The following is a 19,471-nucleotide window of genomic DNA, read 5'->3' as shown; positions in this document are numbered from 1 at the left end:
ACAGCCCCGGCGCTCAGCAGCGGCCCCGCCGAGCGCGCCGCGGCAGCTGGGCTTTTGGCACGGCGAGCTGGCAGCCGGCACAGCCAGGCTGCGGCCCGAGCTGGCCCCCGCCGCTCAGACGGTCCCCGACCCCCTCGGCTTTGCCATCTGGAGAGGGGAAAGGGGACGAGGGGACGGGCTCGCCCCAGCCCCGCCGCCACCCGCGGGGACGTTACCTGCTCTGCTGGGCGCCAGCGGCTCCGACGGCTTGCCCCGCTCCTCGGCCGGGTGGCCCCGCAGCCCGTGCAGCTCGGCCATGGGCAGGAAGGGGCCCTCCATGGCTTTCACCATGCTCAGCTCCTTCTCGCGGGCGCGCTCCCTCTGCCTCTCCAGCTCCCGCTCCCGTTCCTTCTCGCGCTCCCTCTCCAGCTCCTTCTCGCGCTCCCGCTCCCGTTCGCGCTCCTTCTCCCGCTCCCGGTCGGCTTCCCGCTCCCGCTCCTTCTCCCTCTCCCTCTCGCGCTCCCGCTCCCTCTGCCGCAGCTCCTCGTCCATTTGCAGCCTGCGGAGAAGAGCCAAAATAATAAAAAAAAAAAACGCCCCCCCCCGAAAGTGGGTGCCTGTTAGCATCCCCCCCGGGGGGGGGGGCTCCCGTCCCAGCCCCGCAGCCGCGGCGGCCGCCCCCCGTGGCCGCTCACCTCTCGGCGGCGAGGCTGGAGATGCGCTCCGACTGCAGCGCCGAGAGCGAGGAGTGCGACAGCTCAGCGGGGTACCGCACGCCCGAGAGGTGCAGGTGCATGGCCGACGGGTGCAGGGGGGGCAGCGAGCCCGGCGCCGGCAGCGGGTAGAAGGGGGAGCGCAGCGCCGACAGGCAGTACGAGTCGTCCATCCTGCGGGGGGGGGGGAGGGGGAAAGGGATGCTCAGCGGGGTGCAGAACCCCAAAATGTCCGTAACGGGGAGAAAAGCCATCCTGGAGGGTTGCAGCTCATGGCACGGGAGCTTTACGCCAGGTGAGGGGCACGGAGCCGGGGGGGGGGTCCGAGGTGCTCATCCTTCCCCCGGTCTCCCAGCACCAGCGCCCCCCCGATTGGTAAGGACGGGGGCGATGCCCACCTGAAGGCAGGGTGCGGGAAGGGGTGGTGGGTCAGGTAGCTGGGGTGGTAGTAGGCGGCCGCCGTGGCCGGGTCGAGGCCGAGGGGCGGCAGGGAGGACATGCGGAGGTCCTCGGCGGTGTGGTAGGGCCGAAAGCTGCGCAGGTAGTCCTCGGTGACGGCGCTGGGGGGCACCACGTGGTGGACGGGGCGCTGCAGGCTGCCGGGGAGAAAAGGGACGGTGAGGAGCAGGGAGATGTCGTTCCCCCCCCGAACCTGGGGGGCATCCCGCATCCCGTGCCCATCCCATCGCCCGCGGACTCACTTGAGAGGTGGGAAGCGGGAGTCCTGGACCACGGAGCTGGGGGGCAGCCCGAAGGAGTACGGCGTCCCCAGGAGGTGCGAGGGGACCGAGGGGCCCCCCGCCTTCTCCTGCGCCAGGGGGGGCTCGGAGATGAGGCGCTCGCGGCTGCTGCTGCTGCTGCTGCCTCGCGACCCCGCTTCTTGCTGGAAGGGAAAGGGGGAGAAGAGCGTTAGGGGACGGCAGGGACCCCCGCAGGGGATGGGGTCCCGCCGGCAGGGCCGGTGCCAAGGTCCTCGGGAGCAGCCACGGAGCATCCATGCTGTTATAGGAGGGGCTGGGGCCTGGGGGGGGGCTCCGTCAGGGGCACGCAGCTGGAGAAAGTGTGCTGGTGCTGGGGCCAGGCTGGTGGCAGGACACGTTGTACCTGCCGGGGGATTTCGAGGCAGCTCTGTTCTCCAGAGCTCTCCATCACCCGGGGAGGATGCAGGCACCCACGGCGCCCGAAGCGGCACAGCCGGTGTAAATCCAGCGGCCCCAAAACGCAGGGTGGCCAGGCCAGCCCCGCGGAGGGGGTGGCATCAGCACCCCCCATCCCACCGCCCAGCATCAGCCACTTTTAGGCAGGCACCCAATTTTCCTCCTGGGCTGAAGGGTGCTCGCACCGCCCCCAGCTTGGGGGGGGACCCCTGGCGAGGCCGGGGGGACCCTTGGCGGGGGCCACGAGCTGGGAATTTGGGGACAAGCCGGGAGCAGCGGGAACCAGACTCTTCCTCATCTCATCTCCTCCCAGAGGAGCCCCAGTGCATCCCTGTGCGGCCCCCCCCCGGCCGTCGGGGACAGTCCCAAGGTGACCGCAGCGGGCACAAAGGGCGTCCCCCCGGCGGCCCCCGCCGAGCGCATCAGGGCTCATTGTGCGCGCCAGGCTCTGCTCTAATTACCTCCCCCCCCCGTCTCGGGGCGTCACGCTGCGAGCGCGGCTCTGCCAGACAATAAAGCACGCTCGGTTAACCTATATTCCTCCGGGGTCACTTGGGAAGAGGAGGCTGAGGGGATGCGGGGAAAGGGGGGGCACGGCGGGGCGGGCGGCACCCGGGCACCCCGCGCCCCTTTGAGAGCCTGGGGATTTCGTTTTGTTCCTTCCCCCCCACCCCGCCTTCGGCGTCTCCCCGTCCCCTCCCATCGCCTCCCCGCTTTGTGGTTTAATTAGTCTTTCCAAGTGGCATAATCCCCCCGGGAATCTGCTCGTAACATGCGAGAGGAGAGGAGAGAACCACTAACGATGCTTCTTAATTAGCCGGCTCGTCCCCATCATCATCGGTTCCCCCCCCCCAAGCTCCTTCCCCTCCGCCTCTGCTGCCTTCCTCTCCTGCTGGCAGCCTGGGGACGTGGTGGGGGGGGTAGGAGAGGGGACAAAAGAGGGACAGCCCCGGGTGGCACCGTGGCGAGGATGGAGATGGGGACCCTACGCCTTGTGCCACCACCGCCCCCGTCTTTTTTTGGGGACGGGCACCCCCCCCGTGCGCCTGGCCCGGCCGTACCTGTCTGCCCTCGCTCCTCCAGACCCCATTGACCGTCTTGGTGGGGGCGATGGTGACGACGGGGGGCGTGCTGGGCACGCTGTGCCCCCCCGGGGGCACGATGATGGGGCCCATGGGGCCGCGCTTGGGCGTGCTGGCGGGCGAGCTGTGGTTGGTGGCCGGCGACGAGACCGGCGACGACTCGCTGCTTATCGAGGACCCTGGGAAACGGGAAGAAAAAAAAAAAAAAGGGGGAAAAAGGCAGAAAGTTAGGCAGCAAAACCACCTTCCCCATCTGGAGGGACGAGGGGGGGGGCTATTCGCCCTGGGGACCCCCCTGGCAGCGCCAGGTGGCAGCAGGGGGGTGCCCGGTTTTTCCTTGGGGTTTCGTTCCCATCGCTCTGGAAACCCGGCTGCAAACAGCCGCCCTACCAGGCGCCGGTAAAGGCAAGGTGAAACCCGGCTAATTACGCCGGGAAATCCAGCCCAGCCCCCGGGGGCAAGGGCGAGCATCCTGCCGGGGCCGTGCGCCGACACCGAGGCGGTGCCAGCCCAAAGGTGCCGAGCGCGAGCCGGGGCAGGAGGACGAACGAGTCGCTCCCCGTAACCCTTGGGCAAGGCTTGGGCTTTATTTGCATGAGACGTCTGTATCCGAAATCACTCCCACCCCCGGGGACGCCGGCGGTACGTGCGAGGGAGAAATGAACCCCTCCGAAAACGGGAATTAAAAGCGGAGAGCGCGGCGTGGGGAGGAACGCCGAGCTGGAGCAGCAACGCCAACCCCACGCTAACCAGGGCACGACGAGCCACCGGGTGCTCCGCTGCAACCCCCCCCAGCACAGAAACCCCCCCGCCCCGAGCCGGGACCAGCCCCAGCTGCAGGAAGCTGGTGGCGGCCTCCCCCCAGGGCCGGGAATCAGGGCCAAAATGTGGTTTGGGGTTTACAAAAGCAGGGACCGGCCGCTGCCCGCCCAGGGGTGGCCAAAGCCGCCGGCGCAGGACGCCAGCGGGGAGGTGACAATCCTGCCCAGCCTGGCGCGGCGCTTGGCGCGGATGGATGTGTGCAAGCCGGCTGCCTGGAGTGTGCAAGCTTGCTCTCCTGAGCGTGCGAGGCGCCTCGTGGCCCTGCAAGCTTGGAAAGGCGGTCCCCTTGTGCAGGCAACTGGCCCCTCGCCCCGCGAGCGTGCAAGCCGGCTCCCTGCAAGCCAAGTCCTCGCCCCGTGAGCGTGCAAGCCGGCTCCCTGCAGCGTGCAAGCCACCCCCTTGCCCTGTGAGCGCACAAGTCAGCTCCCTGAGCACGCACGCCAGCTGCCCTGAGCGCGCACGCCGGCTCGGTGCCCAGGCGGCACGTAAGATGGCTCCGTGCCCTGCAGCCACGCGCGTCGGCTCCCCTGAGCGTGCAGGCTGGCCGCTCGCCCCGCAGGTGTGCAAGCTGGCTGCTCGCCCCGCCAGCACACCAGCTGGCCCCCCAGTACGCGAGGCAGCTCCTTTCCCCCCTCCGAGCGCCCGGCGCGCCCTCAGCACCTCGAAGCCCAGCACCAGGACGGGGCCGGGAGCGCAGGGGGAGGCAGGACAGGGGCAGGATCGTCCCGAGCCTCCCCCCCACCTCGGAGGACGCTCGGCGGAGCAGGGGAGCGGCGCCGGGGGCAGGACGAGCGGAGCAGCGCGCTGCTGGCCACGCCGCCTCATTAATTATTCCCGAGTCGCTCCGAATCGCTTTCATTTGGAGAGCGGCGAGGCTCGGGGAGAGAAAGGCTGCCCGCGACAAAGGAGGCAGCCGATACGGATTTGACACCCACTGAAGTCTATCTTGTCAGCGCAAGGCCAACAACAATTAGCAGCCTAATCCCCTCTGAGCTGGGAAGCCATTACTCACCACGCGATAGCGTTAACAATCAATACCATCACAATGAGCCCGGCAATTAATGAAGCTAAAGTCTTACTTCAGAACCTTAATTCTCGCTGTGTGGCTTTAAACGGGAGGGCTTGTGATCGTTATAATTAACTGGCGGTATTCAGCCAGGAGTTAGTCAATGAAACTAATCTGGATTGGAGATGACAAGAGGCACAGTGTGATGGTGTCACCTTTGTTTTCTGACCTCCCGCTTTCCGCTCGGCGATAGCAGATTAGCAGCCGGGGCTGACAGGCAAATGTAATTAACAGCTGAGACCCTGAAGGAGGAGGGGGGGAAAAAAAAAAAAAGAAAGAAGGGGGGGGAAAAAAAAAAAATACCCTGCGGGCAGACCTGGGCACGGAGCGAGCCGGGACGGCCCAGCCGGCCCCTGTGGCTTTGGGGCTCCTTTGTGCTTTGCCCCCTCTGATGGGGACCGACGTGCCCGGCCCCGTGGTGATGAGGGATGCTCTGGAGGCCCCGTCCAGGTCCCCTCGCACAGCGAGACGTGTTTGGGATGGAGCACATCCCCACGCGTGCCCTGAGCGTGGCAGAGCCGCGTGCACCTGCTGGGGGCTGATCCCTGTGTCCCTGCAGCCGGGAGGAAAAGCCCGGGGGGGGGGGAAGGAGGACGGCAGCGCCCGGCCACCGCGTGCACCTCCCGGCCCCACGGGGTGGAAACGGGATGAGGAGCAGCTTCCCATGGGGGGGAAAAATCCACGGCTCGGAGAGAAACGGCTCCCCAAACACGCACACGGCAGCCCACGCGCACGGAAAGCCCCAGGGTGAGCCGATTTGGGCACCCAGGTGGCGAGGGAGGGAGGGGAAATCCGACGGGAGCGCGCAGCTGCTCGCCTCGAGCCGGCTTTGGGGCAGGGTTTTGGGTAAGGATGCAAAGGGAAAGCGACCGCGGGTGCGAGGAGAGAGGGAGCAGGCGAGGAAAACTCCGGGAAATCCACATCAAAGCTCACGGACATTGCCTCGTGTGGGATGCACCACCGGTGGCCGAGAGGAAAAGGTGAAATCACCAAATAACCGAAAATTAAAAAATTACCGAAGCCATGCAGCCGCCCTGAGGGATGCAGATGGGGCGCTGAGTCCCCCTGCGACCTGGCACCCTGGGATTAACGGGACCGTGAGCATTTTTCAGGGGGAGCCAGACGCAAACATGCCCCCATGTGCTTCCTGGGACCGTTCGGTGCCCGAGGCTTCGGGTTATGGCAAACCATATGGCAAAAACCACGGGTGTTGGCAAAAAAGGCTCTGGCAAAGGGTCGGGGGTCCTCCCGAGGGGCTGGGTAACGACCCACCGGGGGCAACAGTGGGGAGAAACACCGTGTACCCCGGCACCTCCAAAACCCGCCTCGTGTCCCCCTTGAGAGCTGCAGCCCTGCAGAGGGGGACAGAGGCTGAGCCCTGGGGGTGCCGCGGGGTGACACGGGACGGGGACATCCTCGCCCCGTGCTCCGTCCCCCTGCTCCGTCCCCTGCCTCGGGGCTCCCGTTAAGCGCCCCGTTAAGGCACGGGGGAGCGGAGGCGGCACCGGGCATCTCCGTTTCCACACGTGCCTCTCCGTGCCGGTGCCCGGGGTTGTTATTTAGCAGGGAAGTCAGGCCCGTGAAGGAACGCATCAGAGGAGCCTCAGGGAAAAGGCCAGCGCAGAGGAGCACGGCGGAGAGGGAGCAGGGGAGGAGGCGGCGAGGACACGCTCCTCTGCCCCGCGCGCTCGCCAGCCATCCTCCCGGGGTAGGGGATGATACGGCACTCGGATCACGCCGGCCGAATTGAATTTCTAAGCTGCCCCCCCTCGAGACACGGCGCCGAGGAGAAGCCGTTAGGCCGGGAAATGGCGGGGAGAGCGCCGGAGGGAAGGGGAGCTCGGGGCGGCCGGCGGCGCGGGGTGCTGATGGGGGGCACGGCGGTGGCGCACGAGGACTGGGGCGAAGCGGCGGCTCTGCTGCACCCCGGGATGGCCCGAATTTTGTTCCCGTGCAGAGGAAGGCTCTGGAGGAGGTTTATGGGATGCGCCAGTCCCCCCCCCCCCCCACCTACGGATCCCATCCGTACCTCTGGGCTCCTCGGCTTGCTTGGCGAGCTTGCGGAGGGCGGCGGCGAAGCTGGAGGAAGGTGCTGCCTGGACGGACAAAGTGCTGCTGGCTGCCGGGCTGCCATTGGGGACCAGGGAGCCGTTGAGAGGCGAGGGGGTGAGGGGGCTGACGGTGGCGGTGGTGCGGGTGGCGGTGGACAGCATTCCTAGGGAAGGCGACTTCGACTCATGGCTCATGCCTGCGAACAAGAGAGAACGCGCGGGGGTCAGCGCCGCCGAGCGCGACAACGGGGACGGGATGGGGACGGCACCAGGACCCCCCCCACACCACCTCCCTCCGGCACCAAAGCAAAAGCAACGCCCCCCGCAAACCCACCCCAAAGCAGGAAAAGCAATAAATCCCCAAGCACCCCGTTCGCCTCCCCCACCCCAAAAAAAGCACCCCCAAGCTCATGCGATAGGATGAAGCCCACGGGGGGGGTGGGTGTGAGCCCGTGTCCCCCCCCGTGTCCCCCCCCCGTTGAGCTCCCCGCGTGCTTACGGGGCCGGCAGCTTATCTAACAAAGCACCCGGGCTGCTCGCCTGCAGCAAACAAGCTGACACGGGGCCACCAGCTGCCGCCAGCATCACATGGCCCCGCTGATCCGCCAGCCCCTGCCCGCGCACGGATAACGGCACGGGGGGGGGGGGGCCTCGCCGGGGAGCGAGGGGGTGCCCCCGGGTGGGGGTTCGGGGATCTAAGCGCCCTGCTGGGGAGGGAGGCAGCCCCCCCGGCTGGCGTGGTGCCGCCGAAACCCGAGGCGACGCTGCTGGACCCCGTCGCAAGCGTACCCAAATCCCCGCCGCCGCGCCATCAGGCCGCCGGTTGCGCGCTCCCCAGGGTGCCAGCGTCGTGCCCCCCCCGTCACCACCAGGGCACCTTCAAACCGTCACTGTTGCACCCCCGAATCCGACCGCCGCACCCCCAAATCCGACCACCGCACCCCATAAAGCCCCACCGCTCCCCCCCCCAAATCCCCACCGTTACCCCCAAATCCCCACCGTTGCCCCCATCCGCACCGCTCCGTACCCAAACCCCCTCCATTGCGCCTTTACCACCGTGCCCCCAGAGCACACCAAACCCCCCCCCGCTGGACCCCTGACCCCCCCCCCAGTGCAACCCCAAATCCTCACCATCGCACCCCCCCAGGTCCCCGTGGCTGCACCCCACAGCACGGCGGCTCTATAGGGCCGGGGGGGGGGATGGTTCCAGTCCCTGCAGGGCTCAGCGCACCCCACACCCCACTGGGGTGCCCGTGCCCCCCACCACCACCACCACCCCCCTGCCGTGCCTGTCCCAGCCACGTGCTCCAGGGCTCTCCACCTCCGAAAACAGCAACTGCTGATGTCAGGGCCCTTAAAATAGACTTCCAAATGAGCAGCTTCATTAACGCCGGCCTAAAATTAGCCCCGCTCCCGGGTGGGCAAGCGGGAGGCTGGGTGGGGGAGTGGGGGGCAGCGAGGGGTCGTGCCCGCTGTAGGGGGGGGCTCCCGAAGGACCCCGTGAGCCCCCCCGGGGGCTCAGCGCAGCGCCGACACGGCCACCCCAGCCACGAGGGCCACCAAAACGTCCCCTGTGCCAGCCGAGGCCACGGGGCCAGGGCCGGGGGGGGGCACCGAGCGCCACTCGGCGTTGATTAATCTTTGCCCCCCCGCCCTGCTCCCAAGGCCCCAGGAGAGGCGGCCGGCACAGCGACGCGCGCTCCCCTCTGCCCTCATTATCCCGGCATTTATTAACTCCGGGGCTCTCAGCCATTGACTGCAGCCTTGTCGACACGGACGGCCTCATGTAAATTCATTACGCCAACAGCTGGGAAGCAAACCCCTGGGCTTAGCAGCAGCCCCCCCCCCCAACCAGGACCCCCCCCCCCACCTCCACACCTCTCCATCGAGCTTGGGTGCCCACCCTTGGAGCGCGGGGTGCTGGGTGCACTGCCCAGCATCATCCCCGGGGGGGATGCAGCCCCCGAGCGGCCCGTGGGGCTCCTCGCCATCTATTAACCGACCCCCCCGACCCCCCCCCCCCGCCCGGCCCCGATAAAGGCTGGAGATGCTTTGCTGCTCAGCGCCTCGCCTGCCTCCCTGCGGGCTCCGCAATTACTCCTCCCTTTCATCCCCCGGCTCCTCGCGGCTGCCAGACCCGGCCCTGCCACCTCCACGCTCCCTCTAATCACAGCCCCACGGCGCGGGGGAAATTTTGGCCACCCCCCCCAGCCCCCCCCCCCCACATGCCCCGGTGCCAAGCTCCGTCCACCCACCCGTGGCACCCCCCCACCCAAGGGACCACAAGCGCCCCGCACCGGCATGTGATGCTCAGCTGATGGCCGTGGCCCCGGCCACCTCCTCCCAAATTCGGCACGCTCGGCGCTCGCCCGTGAAGCGGGGACGTCCCCAGAGCACCAGGGGTCACCAGGATGGGTTGGTCGCACAGGGGGGGAGCCGCCAGCCACAGCTCCGTGGGGACCCCCCCCGGCACCCCAGGATGCGCTCAGGGAGCTCGCCAGCCTTTTTCCCAGCTGTTTCTGCATCCCCACCCCACGGCCGGGCTCCAAACCTGCTCTGCTGGTGCCAAAATCCCTTTTCGCCCAGGCTGGGGCCAAGCAGTGCCGCCGCTCAGCCTGCCCCCCCCCCACCCCCGGTAGAGGTGGCGTCCGTCTGTCCGGGTGTCCCCATCCCCGGGCTGTCCCCTGGGAGAGCCGCCCTGCATGGGGAAACTGAGGCACGGCGTGGCAGGGAGACAGCTGGGCACAGGGATTTGGGACTCTGGGTGCTGCCAAGCTGTCCCTGTCCCCGTTCCTGTCCCTATCCCCACCCCACGCCGAGGTGGGGCCCTTCCCGGGGCCCCCGGCGCTGCGGCGCGCCCCAGCTCTCCCGGTCCTCCCTCCCCTCCCCTGCCTCCAGCTGCTCTTCCCGGCAGGCAAACCCGTGCTGAAAAACTGGTCCCAGACCCGGGGGCACGTCACCGGCGCCAGCCACATCACCGGGGCGGGGGCCGAACCCCAAAACGGGGCAGGGCGCCCCAACGCTGCCCCCAGCCCTTTAGGGGCGCAGGAAGAGGCGCCAGCCCCCGGGCACGCTCGCTGCCTTCGCACGACTCCCTGCCACGACCCGAGGACATCAGGGGACACGGGGACCGCGGGGACACGGGGCAGGGGACGGCCGAGGCCATCGCTGTCCCCCGTGCCAGGACACGGTGGCACCCCGCGACCCGGCACCCCTTTCCCGCGGCGCTCGCGCGTCGCCGCGCTGGGAGCGTGCCATCTTCCCACCATCTGCTCCCGATGACGCTGGCGGGTTTTTTGGCACCGGGCGCTCCTCCAGCAGCGGGAGCAGAACCAGTCTGGCTGCCTGCTGGGGCCGGAGACAAATAAACACGGCGGTGGCAGCAGCCGCGGGCAGCGGGAGCGGCGGGGACGGGGCGCGCGGGTGCTCGGCGCCGGCGGCGGAGGGGCAGGGAGGTGGCCGGGAAGCCCCCCCGGCCATCCCGCACCCCGAAACCCGGAGCCTTCCCCGGGGACACGGGATGCTCGCTCGTGCCACTGACAGCATGTGGGGACGGTCACCGGTGTCACCTGCGAGGCTGAGGGCGCACTGGCAGGGGTGGCACGCGTGGGTAGGGTGGCACGCGTGGGTAAGGGGGTGGCACACGTGGGTAGGGGTCGCACGTGTGGGCAGAGGGGACACGCGTGGGCAGAGGGGACACGCGTGGGCAGAGGGGACACGCGTGGGCAGGGTGGCACCGTGTCAGCAGCCACTAGAAGGCAGCAGGCTGCAGCTGCCGGAGCAGGGACACCGGTGTCACCGGTGCCACCGCAGGGATCACGGCCCCACGGGGCGCACGGCGGTGCGCGCCCCCTCCTGCACCTTTGCCTCTTGCCAGTGGTTTCCCCACCCTGCTGCCAGCTCGCCCCCGTGTCCCCCGTGCCACCTCGCCCCGATGCGCGCACGAGGGTCCAGGCGCTACAAAAGCCCCCCCCAGCCACCTCGCTGCCACCAAGAGAGGGGCAGGAGCGGTGACACCGAGGACAGGTGGATCACGGGCGGCCGCAGGGGGATGGGGAGCACCCTGGATATTTTGGGGTGCCGGTGAGGCGCGCGGGAGGGACGCTGCAGGGACAATCCTGGGGTACCCAGGTGCCACTGCCAGCTCCCAGCTGCTGTCCCCTGCTTCCCTGTCCCCCCCCCCCCCGCAGAGGTGGCTGCCGGGAACCGTGGCGCTGGCGGGTTTAGCACCTTGCTGAAGCCCCCCCTCCGCCAGCACCGCGGAGGCACCTTGAAAGGCCCCTAATGAGCGCGAAGTGCCCTTCAGAGCAGATTGCCATTGAACTCAACCTGCACCAGCCGCCTGCTTAAAAGCAGCTATTTCGAGCTCCTGGGCGCACAAGCGGTGGAACTAATAATTTATTACCAAATACGACCAGGCAGCATCTCCAGCCCCCTGGCAAATGGAGCGGAAAAAAAAAATAAAATAATAATAATAATAAAAAAAAAAAACCCACAGCGCGGCGGGAGGCTGAGCGAGCGAGGAGCGCGTGTCCCCCCCCCCGCCCCGGGGTCGGACCCGCATCCAGAGCCACCCGGCACCCTCCTGCGGGCACCCTGCTGCCCTTCGCTGAGCCCCCCCCAGGCTGGGCAGGGACCTCGGTGGGGCAGGGTGGGTGATGCCACCACCAAAGGTCCCCTGAGCCATCACCGAAAGTCCCCAGGGCCACCCCAGGAGGTCCCCAGGGCCACCCCAGGAGGTCCCCATGGCCAGAAGGTGCCACAACGGGGTCCCTCTGGGTGCCGGCTGCAGCCACAGCCCCGTACGGAGGGGGTGGCAGAGACAGGGCTGCCCCACGGGGAGGACGCGGGGAGCCCGGGGGTCGGCCAGCGAAGGGGTTAAGGCCCTCGGCGCCCGCTTTGGCTTTTGTTCTCCTGCTCTGCCTCTTAACCCCGGGCTGCAGCGATACTTCCTCTCCTTTCACCGCCTCTGCTCCCAATCTGGAGCCCGGCATCCAGCTGCACGCCCCTCGCCCGGGGAACAGCTGCTTTGCATACATTTTCCATGCTAATTGCCTCGCTTTGTGAAGCCCCGGCTGAATGCAGCAGCCAAGAGCCCGGGCGAGAGCCTGGGCGAGCAGCGCGAGCACCCGGCCCCTCCACGTGCCCCTCCAGGGGGGGGGCGCACAGCGGGATGGGTGCTGGGGGACACCGGGGGGGGACGGGACGTGCCAAGCCCCGGGCTCCCCTGGGGACGGTCCTGGGGGCACAAGCACCCAGGGGTGATGGAGGCGTGATGCTGAGCTCACCGGGGGCCACGCGGGATGCTGGACGGGCTGGAGTGGCCTCCTCGGCCACGGGTAAGTACAGTTTCCCGAATTCAGCACCCGAGAAGGATTTGGCCCCTCCACCAGCAGGGGACAGGCAGGGGACAGGCAGCAGGACCGCCTCTCCCCCCACCCCCCCCCCCCCCGGCCACGTTTCAGCCAGCTCCCCGCTGCGCCGCCGCACATTTTCCATCATCCCTCATTAAAACAGCTCTGCCGCCGCACCTACAACACGCTCCATTAATTAATTAATTGATTGATCGGAGCCCCAGCTCCTGCCCTCCCTCCCCTCACCCCCCCCCCCACCCCTCCCCGTGGCACGGCCACCTGGCACCGCTTCCTAACGAGCCGAAACGAAGGCGCCTGTCCCCACAGCCGTGCTCCGTGTCCCCAACTGTCCCCAAGTGTCCCCAGGCGTGTCCGGCCACCCTCCACGGCCCCATCCCGGAGCAGAAAGGACGAGGAGGTCTCTTCCCAGCACCCACAGAGGGGTCCGGATGGCTCCCCCGGGGCCAGGAGCACACCCCGATGGCTGGGGACAGGAGCCGGGGCTCCCCAGGGAGCAGCGAGCCCCCCAGGCGCGGTGCCATTAGCCCGCTGGCTTCCATCGATCTCTCCTCTCTGGCTCATTGATCCGGCAAACGGCAGCGAGCAAAGTAATAAAGGCTCCTGAGCAGGGAGCAGAGCCGGGGAGGGACGGGTGGCGTGGCACGGCCACCATCACATGGGCTCCCGTGGGCTCCCGTGGTTTCGCTCCCTGTCTCGCCCTCCCTCACCGAGGTGATGAAGGGCACCGAACGAGCCGGGGCAGCTTTTTTAGGCCCCTCAGAAATCACACCGGTGGCTCCCGAAAAGCCACAGCTGGGTTTTCACGGGAACGGCCTCCTGGAGAGCTGGAGACCTGGGCGGCCCTGGGTGCGCCCCCTGCAAGCTGTCCCCAGCCCCGTGGTTCACCTCACGGCAACTTTCCGCAGCGAGCTGAGCGCGCCCGAGGCACAGCCTCCGCCTCTCCACGTCCCGCGCCAGCTGGGGGCTTCAGAAGCGCACGTGTCCAAAGGATGCTGCCGGCCTCCGAGCCTCCCCTCGCCCCGTGCACCTCGGCACGGTGCCGGGTTGTGGGGGCGCACCGCCGGCCTCGCCTCGGCACCAGCCCGGTGGGAGCACGGGGACTTTTAAAACCTGGGGAGGGGGCATGTGTGCCAACATCCGCGGCCAGAAAACCGCAGCCAGCAGCGGGGAGGAGCAGCCAGCCCCCTGCTTTCGGGAAAAGGGGGGCACACGGAGCCTACGCCGGGGAGCCAGGCACCGCGCGGTGCCGCCGGGCATCGCCTGGGGCTCCTGGGCATCACGGGGGGGGGCAAGCTGAGCATCGCACGGTGCTGCTGGGCATCTCACGGTGCTGCTGGGCATCACACGAGCCGGGGGGGGGGGCATGACCCTGCACACCCCAACCACGTCCCGGCCCCAGCCCCGTGCCCCCAGCCCGGCCCCGCCGCGGGCCGCGCACGCTTTGCCGTCAGCGGCGCATTGTTCTCGGCGCGAGAAGCCCTTGCCCAGCAGATGGCAGGTATAACAAAGCAGCTTGCTGTGGCCAAGCCAATTATTTATCTAATTATGATTTACCACTTAACCACATGATCTTTCTGCAGAGTTGCGGGCAATTAAAACCGGGGTGATTATGTGGATTATGCAAATCGGCTGGAGCCGAGCGAATAAAATTGGAGATTAGGCTCTCGCGCAGGCTGGGTCTTGCACGGGGCAGGAGGGAGGCGAAGGGCGAACGGGGCAGGGGCAGAGCCGGGGGCTCTGGGGCAGAGTTGGGAGGCAGGGAGGCGAGGCAAGGGGCTGGCTCCCCCCACCCCATCGCTTTTAGGGCATTTCGGCCCCCTCCAGCAGGGCCAAGAGGGGGCCGTAGCCAAAACCCAGCCACCTCGAAGCAGCCAGGAGGTGAGCAGGGCTGGATCCAACAGCTTGGTGACCCTCACCCTTTAATGCTTAAGGTTAATAAGAGCATTCCCCGTGGTCGGAGGCCGGGGGGGTCCAGGACAGTGCTGCCCACCGGTGCCAGGGACACTCGGAGCTGCAGCACGGGGCAAACAGCAATGCCCTGGCCCCAAACCACCACCACCAGCCCCAGGACATGTCCCCAGCCCTTCGGGGCCACCCCACTGCTTCCAGACCCCAGCAGAAAGCAGCCGGTGACTCGGCCAGCGCCGGGGACTCCCCGGTCCCCACCGCACCCCATCAGAGCCCACCCCAAAAAGGCTCAGCACCCCCGACGGGCGCGCAACAAAGAGCTTACGCGCCGGGGGGGGGGGGGGGGGGGGGGTTGGAGGCAGCGTGTATGAATAATGCAGCCTGGCAGATTACCCGGCCCGCCTGACTTGATAGGAGATTTATGCGCCGCGCGAACCCAGGAAATACAGAAGTATTAATGGTAATGCCTCTTGTCCTAGCAAAGGTCGCGGGCAATCTCCATCAATCCCGGCCGCGCCGCGCCGCCGGGAGGGCCGGGGAGGGGGCGAGACGGGGAGGGTGCACCCGGCGGGACGGACGGACGGACAGACAGACGGATGGACCCCGTGCTCGTGGAGGGTCCCGTGCCCACGCCGCCCCTCCATCGCTGCCGCCGGTTTTATGAAGACGCAGCTGGCACGGCACGGGGCCGGGGGGGGGGGCAGGTTTTACCTTGGGATAAGAAATGAACACCGGCAAACGGCAAATTTACGGCGCGCGTTTTCGTTCCCCTAATACCGGCGCCATCTGCCAGCACGCGGTGCCCCACGTCAGCGCCGAGGCTGGGCGACACCCTGCGCCGCGGAGCCCCCCCCCGTGCGCCCCCAAAATCCCCCGGCGATGCCCGGCGGGGGTCCCCAAAGGGTCTCGCCCTCCGCCTCGGCGCCTCCAAAGGAGGGTTGGACGGAGGAGCGGAGCTTTGCGTTGTGCCCAGCTGTGCGCCCGCGCCCTGCAAAGCTTTTGAAACCCAGGGGAAAAAAGAAAAAAAAAAAAAGAGAAAAAAGAAAAAAAAAGAGAAAAAAAAAAAAAAAAAAGAAAAAAAGGAAAAAAAGAAAAAAAAGAGAAAAACAGAAAAAAAAAGCACATGTTTGGGGGCACGGAGCAGCGGGGGAGGACGTGCTGGGGGGGCGACGGAGCGTATGGCGCATCCCCACCTCCCAGCCCGTGCCCACCTCGGCACGAAGAGGCTGGGAAGAGAGCAGGGAAGGGGCTCCCGCAGAGCCCCCCCCGCGGGCTGGGAGCCCGGCGCCCCCTCCCCTGCCTCCCCCGCGCCAGGAATTAGCGCGATTAGCGCCGGCGAGCCCACGTGCCGGTGCCAGGCAGGCTAGCCGGTGCCCCCGCGCGTGCAGTTCCTTCCCTCTGTTTTTTTTTTTTTGCCTACAGTAATCCTCAGCCTTTAGAGCAAATTATTAAAATTCACTTATATTTAATCTGCCTGCTGGAATTAATTGAATTTTTACGCTTGGCAAATGTCACTCGGTGCGCTCTGCCTCCGAAAGGCGGCCGGGCTGCAGGTGCGGCGGGCGCAGCCCCGAGGTTTTATCCTTCCCCCCCCCCCCGGGGACACCCCCAGCCTCAGGGACGGTGGCAGGAGGCGGCGCAGGCACGGGACGGGCTCCCACGAGAGCCTCCTTTGGTGATGGGTGGCGAGGTGCACGGGCACCAGGCTCTTGGACATCCCTGCTGGGGCCCCTGGGGTGCCACCAGACCTTTCCGCTGCGCACAGGGCATTAAACGGTCCCCAAATCGCTTCGCTTCGCCCTGCGGGACTTGTGGCACAGCCAGCCCCGTAACTCAGCGCGGTGCCCTTATGGCTTTCAGGAGAACGTGGGGACTGAGGAGCACCTCGTTTCCGACCCTGCTTCATAGGGAGGACAGGAAGGGGGACAAACACCCCACAAATGCCCTCCACCAGCCCCCGGTGTCCCCCCGCCACCCACGGGGCACCAGTTCTGCCTTCTGCCCCCTCGCTGGGCACCAGCAGAGCTGCCCCGGGCCGGGACAGGCCGTTTACTCAGCACGCCGAAGCACAGCGCATGCAACCTGCTGGCTGCCGGCTGGGAGATAAAAGACTTTCCTCCCCTCCTTCGCCTCCCTCCCCTCCTTCCCTCCATACTTCTTGAAAATTGCCAAAGCGTCTAATTTGCCTGCCTGGAAGGACGAGGGAAAAGAGCCTCTCTTTGGCTGGGTAATGAGCCCCGCAGACAAAGGCAGGATGAGCCAGTCAGCGGTGCTGAGCCGAGGAGGCGCAGGGGGAAGGGTACGGCCCCCTACCCGGCGCGGTGCCACCGCCACCCCGAGAGGGCTCGCGGCAAGGGGCAGGGGGGCGGTTCATCCTGCTCGGGGTGCTGGGTGGGATGGCACGGCATAACATGGCACAGCACCCCAGGACACCCCAAACCCACGCGCCCCCGGCTTCCCAAGCTTCTCGCCACGGTGGCGCGGGCAGCGTCCCCACGTGCCACGCTGGGGACACCCCTGCAGCCGTGGCTGTGCAAAAACCCACCCCTGCTTGGCCCCGTTCCCCTGTCCCTTTGGGACGGCACCCGGGCCGTGTCACCCAGCCCCTGTCCCCGCTCAGCGCCGGGGCTGGGGACGCTCAGGCCCTGGGTTTGTGGGGTGGTGGCGGGGGAAGTTTGGCGGGCAGGATTCGCCCGCACTGCCCCGGCCACGCGGGGACCCCAGGGCCAGGGCCGGCAACTTCCCAAGTGGAGTGGCGCTCGCCCCCCTCCCCCTGCCCGCCCGGGATTATCATAAATTAAGCCGTAATTACTCCATGGAAATTTACAGCACAAAGATGCGGCGCTAACAAGTGTGTTTCGCAGCACTGGGGGGAGATACAAAGCGCCATTGTCTGGCGGGCACAGAAAATCTGCTCGGCCACAACGCCACGGCCCGGGGACGGGGACACGGGGACGGGGACACGGGGACACAGGGACAGGCCGTCTCCGTCACACGGCATGGAGCGAAGGGGACGGCCACGTGCGGCTCACCCGGGGGCGCTTGCCCCGCGTGGGGGCACGGAGAGGGGCCGGGGGGCAGCAAAGCCACCCCGGGGGGCACAGCACGAGGGGACGACCCGCGCCGAGCGGTGCCCCAGCTCCACGGCTCCTCTGGTTTTGCTCCTCGCTCGCTCTTTGACGGCAGCCGAAGGCACGGCGCCGCTAACAAAGGCTCCGAGGTGGCAGGGTGCCTCCTTTATTCCCGCTACGGGCGAGACAGGCACGTTCGCTCCCACCGCTTTCATCCTGCCACGGCTGGGTCGGGGGAGCGCAGCGCTTGCCACTCGCCAAGGGGACGCGATGGGCCGCCTTTTCATCCCGGGCTTTCATCCGCATCCAAGGGGAAGCACCACGGCGTGGCAAAGCTGGTGTTCAGCATCTCCCCTCCGTGCTCCGGGCTCACCAAGGGCGGGGGGAGAAGCAGCAGCCGGCTCCGGCGCCGCCTCCCCGCACCCCCAAATCTGCGCCTCGCTGCCGCCCAAGGGTGCTGCACCCCGCGCGGGGCGATGTGGTGCCCCCCTCCCCACCTCAACACCATCCCCATCATCTCCCCAGCCTGGCACGCACGGGGTTAAAAAATAAAACCCTTTTGGGGGGGGGGGGGGGGGGAACAGGGACGGGTGCCAGCGCGGGGTGTCCCCCCCCCCCCCCCTCGCGCCCCTCTCGCCGCCGGCGCGCTCAGCGCCGGTGCTGCCTGCCACGCTCCTACAGCTGTCACACGCATTAAAAAATAATAATCAAATGTGGAAAAACAACAACGCAGCGCGAAAAATTTCAGGCGGCTAAAACAAATACGGCAATAAAAGGAGCCGGGGATCCTCGCGAAGCTCTCCGTGCAATTAAGCAGTTTTCTGCTGTACGCCGATAATCACCTAATTATACTATTAATGACAGTTCAACCTGCTCGGAAATAAAAGGACATTCTTCCATAACAGGATGCCAGCTGTTTGTTACAGATGTCAAACATCTTTAAAGCATTATTATTAAAAGAAGGGGGGAAAAGGAGAAAACCCTACAGAAACGCAGCCCTCCTCCTTCCCCCCTCCGCCTTGCGCGAGCGCTCGCAGCGGGGCCGGGCTGCACCCCAAGGTGGGTGCCGCTTAAATAATTCCTGGCGGGGATATTGCCACGGGTGACACGTCTCCGGCTGTGGGGGCCCCAGTGTTTCCCCCCCCACACATTGCAGACGTGCTTTGGGGTTTTTATTCCCGGCCGGTGGCTCTTTGAAGCACGCCGGCCTTTGACACCTGGCAGCGTGGAGGTGTCAGAAATGCCCAGCGTGGGCTGGTGACACCGGGCAGCGGCGCTTAATTCCGTGCGGCAGGAGGAAAAGATAAAATAAGGATCATCATAAAGAAAAAATAGAAAAAATATATAAAAATAGAGGTGTAAGGGGTGAGCACGGATGCCGGGATGGAGGCGGGGGGGGGTGGGTGGCCCCGCTCTGAGCCTCGAGCGCCGGTGCCGCCGGCGGTGCCGCGCACGTGCCGCCGCGCCGTGCCAAGGAGCGTCCCGTCCCCGGCAGGTGCCGCCAGCCGGTGCCAAAGCAGCGGGCGGCACAGGCGGGGGGGGGGGCACGGCGAAGAAAGGAAGCACCTGCTGCCCCGAAACCCGCTGCGGGTGGGAAGGTGAGCGGCACACGGGCGCGGGGACACGCAGCTGGGTGGGGACGCGGGGGACGGCCCCGAAAGCTCGCCGCCTCCAGCTGGTTTTTTTTTGGGGTGGCCGGACCCCCGCCGGGGCGATGTCGGGGTGATGTCGCGCGCCCACCCGCGCAGCAGCCCCTCGTTGCACCCTGTCCTATATAGCCGCGGGCAAATCTGCCCTTAAAACCACCGGGAACCAGGCTTAACCCAGGAATAAAGGGATTACGGAGAAGGTGGGGGGGGAGCTGGGGGGGAAGAAAAGAGGGAGGAAAAGGGGGTGAATGGGAATAATTCACCTCCGCGCCCTCCTCCGAGCTGCGGGTGTGCCAGGTGCCAGCGGGGCCCTGGCACGAGCGGGCACAGCAGAGGGTGGCCCTGAATTTGGGGAGGGCAGCCCCCGGTGCCGGCTGCGTGCCCGCGTGGAGCTGGGGGGGCACCAAACGAACCCCAAACCCAGGCAGGAGCCACAGAGCTGGCCCCTGGGCACGCATCGGAGCTGGCGCCAGCCCCGCTCGGCAGGGAAAAAGCCCTCGGGAAGCGTCACCCCCCCCCCCCCCCACCCCGTCCCCGGGGCGCTGTCCCCGGTCCCCACCCGGCGCGCAGCCCTCGCCCTCCCGCCGCGCTCGCCCGT

At 67.2% G+C, this 19,471-nt stretch overlaps 1 protein-coding gene across 2 annotated transcripts in view; it reads right to left on the bottom strand.

The window, feature by feature from the left end:
* Positions 1-19,471, bottom strand: part of GSE1 (Gse1 coiled-coil protein) — a 103,591-nt gene that overhangs the window by 7,813 nt on the left and 76,307 nt on the right. For both annotated transcript variants that reach the window (XM_048075100.2, XM_048075101.2), the window contains exons 3-8: positions 6,849-7,067; positions 2,911-3,110; positions 1,394-1,575; positions 1,091-1,288; positions 675-866; positions 216-538 (exon numbers count right to left, since the gene is read on the bottom strand). In XM_048075100.2, the coding sequence (XP_047931057.2) occupies positions 216-538; positions 675-866; positions 1,091-1,288; positions 1,394-1,575; positions 2,911-3,110; positions 6,849-7,067 (1,314 nt within the window). The remainder of the gene's footprint in view (positions 1-215; positions 539-674; positions 867-1,090; positions 1,289-1,393; positions 1,576-2,910; positions 3,111-6,848; positions 7,068-19,471) is intronic.

This window comes from Anser cygnoides, chromosome 12 (assembly GCF_040182565.1).
Source record: "Anser cygnoides isolate HZ-2024a breed goose chromosome 12, Taihu_goose_T2T_genome, whole genome shotgun sequence".
Classification (NCBI taxonomy): Eukaryota; Metazoa; Chordata; class Aves; order Anseriformes; family Anatidae; genus Anser; species Anser cygnoides.
The sequence above is the reverse complement of the archived record's forward strand: the minus strand, read 5'-3'. Positions and strand labels throughout refer to the sequence as shown.